The 13,056-nt window shown below is 40.6% G+C and overlaps 1 protein-coding gene across 1 annotated transcript; it reads left to right on the top strand.

The window, feature by feature from the left end:
* Positions 1-11,308: 11,308 nt before the first annotated feature.
* On the top strand, positions 11,309-13,013 carry LOC147618633 (large ribosomal subunit protein eL38z/eL38y). Its single transcript, XM_086773667.1, has 3 exons — positions 11,309-11,456; positions 11,828-12,011; positions 12,788-13,013. The coding sequence occupies exons 1-3, from the start codon at positions 11,454-11,456 to the stop codon at positions 12,808-12,810; spliced, it is 210 nt and encodes a 69-aa protein (XP_086629793.1). The 5' UTR covers positions 11,309-11,453; the 3' UTR covers positions 12,811-13,013.
* Positions 13,014-13,056: the final 43 nt, after the last annotated feature.

Below are 13,056 nucleotides of genomic sequence, written 5' to 3'. Positions count from 1 at the left end.
GTTGACCTTATACATCCACTTACAACTAGTTGCCTTCTTTTCCATTAGGCAAAGGCACCTACAGCCAATTGTCTTCTTTTTCTTAGGCAAAGGCACCAACTCCCATGTTGCATTTGTATCTAATGTTGCCATCTCTTCATTCATAACATCTTCCCATTTTATATTTCCAAGTGCTTACTCAAAATAAGTGGGCTCCAACTTTTGTATTACTTTAACCATGTAAGCATAATGATGGGCTATATATCCATCATATCTTAACTCGTCTCAATAGGGTATCTAACCCTTGTAGACATGCATACACCTAGATCACTACCAAATGTCCTGAAAACAACCTTGGTTCTCCTTGCACCTAGAGGAACCACTAATGGAATTCCAAGCTCCTCATCAAGTCTTTACTCAGAGCCACTAGAATCACCATCCACATTTGAGTGACCTAGATCAGACACAAAATGTTGATCTACCTTTTCCTTCCCTTTGTATAATACATGTGTACCTATATTTGTCCTCAACCTACCTGATCATGGACTACACTGGATCTACTCCTAGAGGACTCTCTAGGTCCACTAAGCACTTGTGACTACTAGTCTACATGTGGGGTAGCATCATTACTTTTGTTACATCTACATAACATCTTTGTTTACCTACATCTCACATGAGTGGCAGGGTTATAACATTGCAACCTTTCTACTCCAAAGCATAACCAATGAAGATGCATTTCTCTACCTTTGGATCCAAATCTTTTCTCACTTCATGGGTGCTAAGATGTCAAGCTCAACATGAGCTAACACTCACGAGGCGCCTGCATAACCGTTCGACATTTACATCACTGGGGTAGGTTTGGTAGCTGGCACCGACATATCTTCGCCAGAGATTCTACAGCTGGACTACGCCGACTAGTCCACACCTACCCACTCTAGTTAGCGTGTTCACATTATGGGCTGCCTGTATATACTCTATTATGTGTGTTAGTCACTTTATCTTCTTTGTAGACCTCTTTTGTTGTATGAAGAAGAAGAATTTTCAGCCGTTCACTTTGTGTGTTCTCTTTTAGGGTTTGTGTGTGTGTGTATTCTTGCAAAATCTCAAGCTCTCTTCTCCCCTGCATCTTTTCATGGTATCAGAACAGCCTGGTTCATGCTAAGGGCTGAGCGGCAAGCAAGAGAAACATAGGAAGCAGTACGAGGGTAAGAGCTTCATCTACTCTTCCCCCTTTGTGTTGGATACTACACCCTTGTCGAGAGCTCTTCAGGAGGCATCGGGCAACTATATGGTCCGTTGGATAGATATTTTCGAGCTTAAATCGCGTTTTGGGTGTGTCTGAACCTCCATTTTTCAATTTGCATGCGTTCATGTGGGCACTCCCCCATAGTAAGTTTCGATTCTCCGCAAAACTCTGTTTTTAGAACTGCAAGAAGGGTGATTGGTTGTGCAGACATTGTGTGTACTGCAAGAAGTTCTTAAAGTTGTATGTAAATCGAGGTCACTAGTTGTGACAGTTTGGGTGCAATATAATACCACTGCAGAGAATACATCAGTTTGTGCCAGTCAAACAAGAGTGTTGTTTTTTGGTAAATTTGTGTTGGAGACAAGATGTCGAATGATGGAATAAACCAGATTGTTACAGAGAAGCTTGACAAGAACAACTTCTATGCTTGGAGGTTTAGATTGACAAATTTCATGATGGGAAAAGGTTACTGGTGAAGGTGAACATGAGGAGGCACCAGAGATACCCGAGATTAATCCAACTACTGCAAATGTAAAAGAATTCAAGGATTGGAATCAAGGAGCAAGGAAAGTCATGTATTGGCTTTCTATCAGTATATAGGACACTATGATTGGGCATATACAGGATGCCAATTCACCTAAGCAGGTATGGGACACCTTGATGAAGTTGTATGAAAGTAACACCAAGGTACGAAAGATTCAATTGAAGAATGAGCTTCATACTGTGTGGAGAAGAAAAATATGTCTGTAAATGATTATGCCTTGAAGATCAGGGGCATTATGGAATCCCTTGCATCAATTGGTGTTTCTGTTGATGATGATGATAAGGTGGAAGTGTGTCTACGTGGTCTCAGGCCACAATACAAGGCATTCAAGACATCTATTCAGACTCGAGAGAACATTCCCAGCTTGCATCAATTGGTGTTTCTATTGATGATGATGATAAGGTGGAAGTGTGTCTACGTGGTCTCAGGCCACAATACAAGGCATTCAAGACATCTATTCAGACTCGGGAGAACATTCCCAGCTTCACAGATTTGGTGTCAATGCTAATCATTAAAGAGGAGAATTTGGGTGAAAATCAACAGTCTTCATCACAAAACAAAAACAGTTCAAAGCTGCAGGCCTTCTACACAAGTGTAGGTAGAGGAAGAGGTAGAGGTCATGAACATGGTAAAGGTGGTGGCCGAATAGGTAATCAAAATTATGGTCAGCATCAACAACAGTCCCAAGATTCGCACAACAACACACAGGTGGAAGAGGCCAGTTTACAGGCAAGGGGAGTCAACGAGGTCGTGGTAATTAGCAAAGGCAGCATAATGATACACGAGGCTATTTTTACTATGGTAAGCCTGGACATGTGCAGGCAGATTGCTAAGAAACAGAGTGATATGCGAAATGGGAAAGTGCAGCAAAATAACTATGCGTCCTCTAGCAAAAATAATGAGGATAATGAGAGGTTGTGCTATGTAACATGTAGTTAATGTTGTGTCTAGAAATGATGTAGCAGCATGTAAGGATGATGTATGGTATATTGATTCAGGTGCTTCAAACCACATGACAAGTCATGGTGAGTGGTTCAAGGAAATGAAGAGTCTTGAAAGACCAGGTTTTGTTGAAACAGGGGATGACACTGCTCATCCGATTGCCCATGTTGGAGAAGTGTCATTGGCTACATAGGATGGTAAGGTGAAGTACCTTGCACATGCACTTCATGTTCCAAACATTACAAAGAATCTGATTTCTATTGGTCATATGATTGAGTAGGGTTTGTAGGTCCGGTTTAACCCTGATGGCTATTATATAGAAGACTTTATAGATAAGTGTAGGTTGGTTACAAAAGACAACAAAGTGGGCAGAATGTTTACATTGAATGTAAATATGCTTAAAGTGAGTGCTGTAATGTTTGCAAATGGTTCAGGAGTTGTTGCAGATACTACAGGCATTTGTCATAAGAGAATTGGATATGTAGATGTGCAAAGAATGAAGTCTATGCAGACTAAAGAAATTGTGATAGGGTTGCCTAAGTTTAAGGTTGAAGGTATGTAGAAAGTATGTGAAGCATTTCAATTCGGAAAGCAAACAAAGCATGTATTTCCACATGACAGAAATGTGAGCAAGAACGTACTAGATGTTGTGCATTCAGATGTATGGGTTCTTGGTGGCTGCAAGTACTACATAACATTCCTTGATGACCACACGAGGAAAGTGTGGGTGTATTTCATGAACGAGAAGAGTGAAGTGTTCACTCATTTTCAGAATTTCAGAGTGATGGCTGAAAGACAAACAGGAAAGCATGTGAAGTGCCTAAGGTCAGATGGAGGGGGAGAATACTTCTCCAATGAGTTCTTTGAATTCTTGCAAACGAATGGCATTTAGAGACAATTTACATGTAGATACACTCCGCAACAAAATGGAGTTGCTGAGTAGGAAAACAAGCACATTGTAGAGATAGCACAAGCATTGATGGTAGAGAAGAATATGCCACATAACTATTGGAATGAGGCTGTGTCTATAGTAGTTTATATAAAGAATAGGACTCCTAGCCATACATGATGTAACGCCAAAGGAGAAGTTTGTTGGCAAGAAACCTGATTTGTCTCACTTGAAAGTTTTTGGATGTATTGCATATGTGCATGTGCCAAATGAGTTGCGTACCGAGCTGGATCCAAAGGCAAAAGTGCACTCCACTTGGCTAGTCTTGTGCTAGTAAGTGTGGTGTATTTCTCATGTATTTGGGCTTTCCATTGGCATCACTACCACAGGGAGCATGGTTGTTTTACCTTAGCATTTGATTAAACTCTTGTGTAAAGCGTGTTTTTCTTGTTTGCCATTTAGTGAAAGATCCGATGTTGGTTGCATGTGTTGTTGCATTCAGTGAAAGATCCAGTGCGAGGTCTAATTTGGTTGAAAGGAGGATTAGGAAGGACTTTTTGTTAAATATGTTATGGTTATTATGATTTTTTCTTATTATTGATATAGTTAGTGTGTATGATTTTGCTAAAGATTTTATACATAAATTTTGTATGTGTGAGTGTTGGGAGGAATTTAATCATTAGTTTTTTAGTTTTATCAAGGTAGTAGTGCATTAGGTTGTGAATTAGACTTAGGAAATTTCCTACGTTAGGTAATGCATTAAACCATTAAAAACACACAAAAAAAAGTGAAGGGGAGAGAGAGAGAGAGAGAGAGAGAGAGAGAGAGAGAGAGAGAGAGAGAGAGAGAAACTTGAACTAGGTCCTTATGATCTTACCAAAGGTGCTTCCTACATGTCAAGATTAAATAGACATTTGGGTTCCCCCTTGCACGAAGAGGGTAAGCATAATGGCCAAAGGGAGGAAAAAGTTGACCAATTCCAAAGGTGAGAAGAAAAGAGGTGAGGATAAAAGTTCGAGTAGTAAGAAGCTAAAGATTACATTGAACCAAAGAGACAAAGAGAGGAAGCATTTGGCACAAGGAGGACGTCTGTAGGTAGCTTCAATTAAAATTAAGATGGGAATAGTTCCCTTAATCAATTGCTAGTGTGTTGTTTTGTTTCTGCTTGGCTTCAAGTGTTGAAGAGCTATCGATTAGATGCTTCCTCCTCATGCTTTCTAATAGGACCTACAAAACGAGTCATGGTAGGCCTTAAAATGCGATCACTAGCCCGGCTACTACTGACACATGGATCCTTATCTCCACAAGGTGACTCACCTCATAGATTGCTCACACTCTTTGATCACCTCACATATTATATTACGATCTCTGATCACCTCATGACTCACCCCATGGATTTCCTCTCACCTTACGGATTGCCTCACAATCTTTGATCACCTTATGACTCACCTCACGAGTTGCCTCTCACCTCGTAGATCACCTCACAATCTCTGACCCACCTCATGACCCTACCTCCTAACCCAACCTCATAGATCACCTCACAATCTCTGACCACCGTACGGATAACCTCGATTCCACCTCACGCCTCCAACCTCATGACCCAGCCGCACGGATCGCCTCAAGATCTCTGACCACCTTATAGGTTGCCTCACAATCTCTGATCACCTCATGGATTGCCTCCTCCATGGATCTCTGATTACCTCATGCCTCCTCACAATCTCTAACCACCTCATGGATCGCGCTAATCACCTCATGGATCACGACTCCTCACAATCTCTGACCACCTCATGGATCACACGACTCCTCACAATCTCTGACCACCTCATGGATCGCACACACGATCTCTGATCACCTCATGATCTCACCTCACGACCTCATGTCTCCATCTAATGATCTCACTTGATGACCTAACAACCACACCTCTTTGCTCTCACCTCATAGATTGCCTCACAATCTCTAATCACCTCACAGATCTCCTCACGATCTCTGATCACCTCACAGATCTCCTCACGATCTCTGATCACCTCACACCTCTCACCTTTCACCTCACCTTTCACCTCACAGATCACCCCATGATCTCTAATCACCTCTCACCTCATGGATGGCCTTGTGATCTCTAACCACCTCATGAATCGCCTCACAATCCAATCACACACCCAAGCGTCCCACCTCACAATCTCACTTCAAGATCTCGCTTTCACGATCCCACCTCCACCTCATGGATCACCTCATGATCTGATCACTCTTCTAGGTGGCTCACCTCTCAATCTCACTTCACGATCCCACCTCTCCAATCACCTCATGATCGAGGCGATCCCACCTCATGATTCACTTCTCCATCCACACAATTAGATCACAACTCACACTAGGCACACGTGCACACACACACAAAAGAAAAATCACAAAAATATTGGGAAAATAATTGAAAAATAGTGGTTTGAAATTAAAGGAATGAATAGAGAAGAGAATTTATTCGAGTTAATCCAAACTCCTCACACCTTAAGACTGAGAGATCAAAGGAAGCTAACACTTATGTGACTTGAAATTGATAAAGCTAACTCCTTGACTTGACATGGTTGATTCTAGACCCTCTATGCTGTGCACTAGATTTTACTTGTTTAAATAATCTCGGCTATATACACTCGCAGTCCAGTAAGGTGTTAGTGTCAGTCCTTAAGAATAGCAAGATCACCACTTAAGCTCCTACTACCGGTAGTAGAACTAGAATTGAGAACAATTTATTACCCTTCTAAGGAACACTTGCTTTGACCTAGATATCCTTTCATCCACAAGTGAGGATTTAGTGGACCAATGAATGGTGGATTAGTAGACCTATAGAAAAGTTTTACATGATGAGCAAGATCCTAGAGAAATCCCAAGTCCTAAGGACATTAGTCCCTTCCTTGAGTGTGCCAAAACGGTGACCTTCAATGTTGACACCCGCCCTTCCACTGGATCAGAGACATCTCCCACATAACCTCTATGTCCATTAATGGGTGTTTAATTGGCATCCTTAAAACAAGTAGACAATCCGATCACACATATATGTAGATAGCAACCACCAAATCTATGAGATTGTGTGATCTGAAGGGGTTGATCCAAAAAATGTGGTTGAGCCTTTTAGCCCCAAGTTTAGAAGATTCATTGACCGAGGTGGTTTTAGGGTGTTCATTGACATGTTTGTAAGCATTTACATAAATCCTCATGGGGGAGACACCAACAATTCATCCTAATGTTGAGAAAGAGAGAAGATCTCCATCGATGTCCCCACAAGCGAGTTGCCAATCACTCACCCTTTGGAGAGAGCTTTATTGGATAGACTTGATCAACTTATTTCTGACCCTTGAAATGTGGCCAATGACTCATATGCAGAAGCATCCACCTATTAAGCCATGATGCTAGGACTGGTTAACATTCAAGTAAGTTCGATACATCCCCACACTTCTGCGCCCAAATAATGAGCCCTTAGACTTTTTGAGAAACCTAGCTAAGGCTCCATCTGTTCTGAGACAAACCTTTGGGACTTTTACTCCTAGAGAACCTCGGGAACAACAAACAAGTTCAAAGATCTATTGGCACATAGGATGCACTAGACCACTTAGTTTTTGAGAAAATGTGTGAAGGCATAGGTGTTTGTGATGAGGCTACCCAAATCTTAGCTTTTGGCTTGACTTTAGATGGAGCAGCTTGTTGGTTCCGAACCCTAGAGCCTCATTTTACAAGGCTACTTATGTTACCTTGAAAAACACTTTTACGGTGGAATTCTCAAGGCTGGTGGACCCAAGTGGAGTGTCAAATAATAAGAAACCGAGTTTATAAACGGGAGTACATTCAATGCATAAGATAGTACTTTTTCACGTTGCTTAGTTGATGAGAAACCAAGACAACCTCGCTTGATCTCGTTGTTTCTCAAGGGTTTATGTGACCAAATTCTACACAACTATCTTTATTTATAAAGGAGAACAACCTTTAAGGATAGGTGCTATTGATTTTAATGACAATATGTCTGGCACTAAAGGGTTTAAGATCAAAAGCTTCATTATCTAAATCCTCTCTTAGCACATCTTCAAGCAGTAAGAAATCAGGTAAGGTCAATGTTAAGGACGTGGCCATTGTTGCTATGCTCAAAAAGATGGGGGAAAATTAGGAATTACTCCTTATGGATCCTGTAGCTTACCCTAGGAGAGAGGGAACTTGGTGCCCCTATTATCAAAGTAAACACACTAGAAATGAGTGTCCATATAATAGATGACAGATAGGGTTGTGGTGTGGCTATTGCATAAGTTATACTAATCATGATACCCAAAATTTCTGGTAAAATCCAATAAATTGTGTTATGCATGCTCCCACTTTGCCCGCAGTCACCCAACCTCTTGCACTCCCTAATGTGCACAAGATTATTATATGTGAAAATGTGCACAAAGTTATTTTATGTAACAAGTCCCACTAGCAATTATATTTGGGCAAAGGTTTTTATGTACAAACCTTAGGGATTTTGATATGATTAAAAATATGTAAAGCAATACCCCAAAAGTGGGAAAAGCAAGCCCAATTTTGTACGTTCATCTATTCTTAGCTCCTTGGGCTATTTTTATGAATAAAATTCTCTAACTACTCATGTCGTGGAAGTGGAGCTACACGGCATGGGGGGGAGATTGCACCCAATCTTGTCTTGATGGTGATGTTATTTTATTTCCCTTTCTTTGTGTTATGCTATGTTATTTGATTTCAATTTAATTCAAGTCTTTGTCTTAATTTTTGATATATTTTATGAGTTTTTTATTATTTCTTCAGGAAGTACAAAAGGGTCCCGTGACACTTAGCTTGTTGCACTTGAGGAGCACACCTTAAAAGGGAGTTCCCCTTTCGAGTCTCAACAAAAGCTACCAAAAACATCTCTACTTTGTCAAGATGGTGTTTGAACTACTACAAGATAACTCAAGAGTGCCTTTGCCAAAGGAGTAACCAAGGACCCATTAGTTGGGCTCGTGTGGATTGACCTTTGATCATGTCTTTGCTTCATAGGCTTCAAAAAGCCTACAACATATGATGTGATCCTAGGAAGACTATTTATGAGGCAAGTCCAAATGATCCATGAATAGGGAGTTAACCATGTCTATTTGTGCAAAAAAGGCATGACCATGAAGGTCAATCTCAAAAACTGGAGTCACCACATCGAGTTACCAAGCCTGTAGAGGATAAAGACTCTGTCACCCCACTGATATAAGTGAGAAAGAGGAAGGTAGAAATGTTTGCCTTTTTTTAAAATCCCAATCTAATGATCTGTCCATCCATGGAACTAAACTTCAATGCTAAAGATCTTTGCCTAGTGAAGATAAGAATTGGCTCCACATCCTAACAACAATAGATACCCTAGTACCCAAGACGGGCAGTTTTCTCATTTTTAGGTTGTTGATGGTGGTAAAGAAATCACTCTTATCATGACCATGGAATCTATCTAGAGTCTAGGACCCCAGTTGGACTAAGCAATTGTGAGCTTGAAAACTCCTTCAAGAAGGCCCTAAATAACTTGGTTGAGTTTCAAGCATCCTTAAACCCCCTAGAAAATTAAAGCATGGTTCAAACAAGCATTGTTAAACCAAGTAGAGGCTCACAAAAGAGGAAAAAAGTCAAGCTTATCAAAATCCTTGTAGAAGAACCCCCTTATGCAACTCTTGGTGTATCATTATATTCTTATGGATAGATTTGGAGCCATCTACATCAAGACCATTATATGCTACATATGGCCTACATGGTCATGGGAGTTACATTCCATTTCATGAGCTAAAATTTTATGGTTTCGAGGACAAAACCAATGGGGAAGGGATGGTCTGTAAAAAAGTTATTAATGCCATGTAAATAATGGTATGGGCCAAAGGCCATGGACAAGTGTAAAAGGGGCATTAATAAGTGTAGTGTGGAAGGGGCCAAGTATATAAGCCCAATTTACTAACTTTTGGAATATACAGTCTTCTTGAAGCTATTAGCTCAAGCTTTCATGGTGGTAAGACTACTTATGTGTGCATTCCATGCAATGAATTCTAGGATGTGTGCACTCCATCCCTATTGAGTGTGCTAACCTTTCTTTCAATAAGTAGACAAAACTCTCCAATTTTTTGAGAGAAAATTATCCCTCGTCTTCTCAAGTCCACTTTGAGGGGGTGTCTCGAGTCTGAACTTTTTTCCTCTCCACATTGTGAAGAAGTATTTTCCCCCTTCTCCAAAGCTTCTTCCCACTTGTCCTTGCCCTTTCTTTACCTTAGCTCTGGTTTTCATGACGTCTCTTTTTTTTCACAAGTATAAAAACACTGGGTTTTTCACGATTGTAAAAAACTCGTACTTGTCATATAATGAAAGACTTAACCATGAAAAACCATACATCATGAACCGGCTGGTACTGTGAAAAACTTATAGACATGAAAAACTCTGGACGTTCACGACACCTCTGGTTTTTGGAGTACCTTATTCGGTCATCAATGCCCTAAGCTTAGCCATATAATCCCTAACATTTCGATGGTAAGAGAATTTTCAAGGTGTGAAAGTCTCTGTGGTTTTTCATGGGCATGAAAAACCAGTCATCGGCGCATGAAAAATGATTTAATATTTTTTGGTGTTTTTTAATGCTCTAAACTTCTAGTTTAGTTCTCCTAATCATGGGGAATATGATTTTAATCTCAATGAGACCAAATTACATCAATTTTTTCAATTTCATCTCTTGACTCTACTAAGCAAGAAAACCAGTGGAAAATAGCAAAAAACAAGAGTTGCTTATCATTTTTTCTTTTTTCTTTTACGAAAATGCAAATATATCTTAGATCTGCAAACTAATGTATGCAACTATGCATTATATATCTAGCCAGAGACGATGGGACCATCCTTACTTCTCAATTCTCAAAGAGAAAAGAAATGCGAGAATCATCGTGATAATATGATAAATCTATGAAGAGAATGTCTCTACTGTTTAGAGAGTGTATTTGAAATAAGTATATTAACTTGGAAAAGGCCATCAATGCATAAAATGTAGCAATAACCATTGGGAGGTAAAATTACTCTTATTGTACTCTTAAAAACAATAAGTAAAAATATATATAAATTGACAGAAATGTTAATGCCCTAGCTTGTCAATGCACATGTCTAACTTTGGCGCCTAGTATAGTAGTGTGGATATAATTAGGCCAAGTTTAGACCTGAGCGTTGAAAGCAGAGAAAACTTGAAAAGGCATTACCTGATTCGCGACCACATTAGAGATACCTGACATGTGAAAAAAACACGAGAAGGCAAGGTGAAATGCTGTTCATGTGACTTGATCCAAAGACTCACCCACACAGAGATGACCAAACCGGTCCAACCACTTCAATTGTTGATCCCAAGGTGAAATGTTGTTCGTGTGACTTGATCCCAAGACCAATACCAATCCAAATAAGGACACCTCTTAAATCTATCCGGTTTTTGTTTTCGAAATCTCTACAATATGCCAGTTTTATAAAAATAAATGAAAAATCATTCCTCAAATAAAGGGTACTTGAAATTTGAACTAGGTTTTCTTATTTTTGGCCGTTAAAAATACACTAGAATGCCGTTTTTTTTTTCCGAGCACCGCCCGAGACTCACCACACCACATAGATGACCAAACCGATCCAACCACTTCAATTGCTGAGGTGTCACACACACTGTGTATGAGTCCAAGGTGATCCAAAATTGCATTTTTACCTTGGGCGGATTCTATTGACTGTAAAGTGTGTAAGCCCTTGTATAAAGGGGTTGTGAAAACCCAGCTTTTTTCTTCTTTTGGGCGTTAGGGTTTTCCCCTTGACTTGTCGTTATTGTCTCTGCGTCGCCGGGAGCTGCAGCCATGGCAAGTCTCTCTCTCTCTCTCTCTCCCTCTCTCCCTCTCTCCCTCCTCTGCTGTTTTGTAACCTGCCTGTTGTTTGTTTGGTTTTCTGCATTTCATGTTGTCTGGCCGTAAACCCTAAAATGGAACCCTAGCCTTAATTACCCTCTTTCCCTACGTCCAAAGGAGAGTCTCAACCCTAACCTTCCTGTGGGTGAAAGAGCAGTGAGGACTGCCGTTTGTTGCCCTAATAGTAACTAAACTTAATTAGCCTTAACTTCATGTTTCGTCGCGGATCTAAAGCAAGAGGTTTTCGCAACCCTAATTGCCAGAGTAACCCTGCGTAATTGGTCTGTGACCCCAGCTATCTCAACTCTTGCTGTTTTGACTTGCAGCCGAAGCAGATCAGCGAGATTAAGGATTTTCTCCTGACTGCCCGCAGGAAGGATGCGCGCTCCATCAAGATCAAGCGCAGCAAGGATGTGGTGAAGTTCAAGGTACGCTGTAAGAAGTATCTCTACACGCTATGCGTGTTTGATTCCGAGAAAGCCGACAAGCTCAAGCAGTCCCTCCCCCCAGGTTTGCCATAGCTTTCTCTGCTTTAATTTTAATTTTCATGGTTATGGGTGAAGCTCATTATGCCCCAATGTCTGCTGTCTTCGTCTGTTGTTTTAACGTGATAAATTGTCTGGTGTAGCTCATGGAAACTGTCGCGTGTTTTTTCTTATAGTTCTTGCAATATTGAGTTCTTTCTCCCCTTGCATCTTAGTCAATGAAATGACAGCTGCAGTATACGTCCCCTTGTATTTGCTGAAATAAGGTGGGCTTATGAGTGGGTGCTAGCCTTCTGAGCTTGCTTATCTGGTGCCCTATTAGTCCTAAGCTTGCCGATGGTTGACAAGAAGGCACACCCATGGGTATTGCAGAACCACAAATTTCCTAGCTGGTAGATGTCATGTATGACCAAGCGGTCCGTCTCGTGTTTATTCAGATAGAACTGCACCTGACAGCGATGAACCTGCAGCCATTGGCTAAAAACCTGCTAGCTAATCACTTGGGTAGTTCCAATTGTTGGAATGTCGAAAAGCTACCCCTGTTCACCTTGAATTCAGAGCTATCAAATAACACTCGCATCTCGAGTGTCCTTGTTTGCAGAAACCATTCTCGTTACCAAGTTTATCTGTTAAGACTTATTGCTCATACTATGGTAGTCTTTCATTGGGTCTACTATCATCATCCATAGCTTAGACCTTTAAGCGATGTATTTATTGAATATGCAAGATTCTTTTTCAGGATTTGTGACTGCATAATTAACTGCTTGTATGACTTAGCCAGTGTTTGTTTTGTTTTTTCAGGTTTGAGTGTGCAAGACGTTTAGGCTATCCCGCCATCTCCCAGTAGGCTAATGTTCTTTTGAATGTACTTCGAAGTTTTGGCGGCACAGGAAGAGACGTCTTTTAGCTCTGCATACAGCTCATGTTATTTTGATCTCCAGGTGAAAACAAGTCTGTTAGGCTGCTGAGAAAGTTGTAATTCAGAAACTTGTCATTTTTCTAATGATTTAGATTTGGGGCTTGATAACTGTGTTGTTTCCACCTTGCTCTTTGATTGATGAATAGGTTTT

Source organism: Cibotium barometz, chromosome 34 (genome assembly GCF_041138505.1).
Source record: "Cibotium barometz isolate CiBa-2024 chromosome 34, ASM4113850v1, whole genome shotgun sequence".
Lineage (NCBI taxonomy): Eukaryota > Viridiplantae > Streptophyta > Polypodiopsida > Cyatheales > Cibotiaceae > Cibotium > Cibotium barometz.
Note: the sequence above shows the minus strand (reverse complement) of the source record. Positions and strands in the feature narration are given on the sequence as shown.

Coding starts and splice junctions, on each gene's coding strand:
- LOC147618633 (XM_086773667.1), top strand. Junction 12,012..12,787: donor CAAGCAGTCCCTCCCCCCAG/GTTTGCCATAGC, acceptor TTGTTTTTTCAG/GTTTGAGTGTGCAAGACGTT.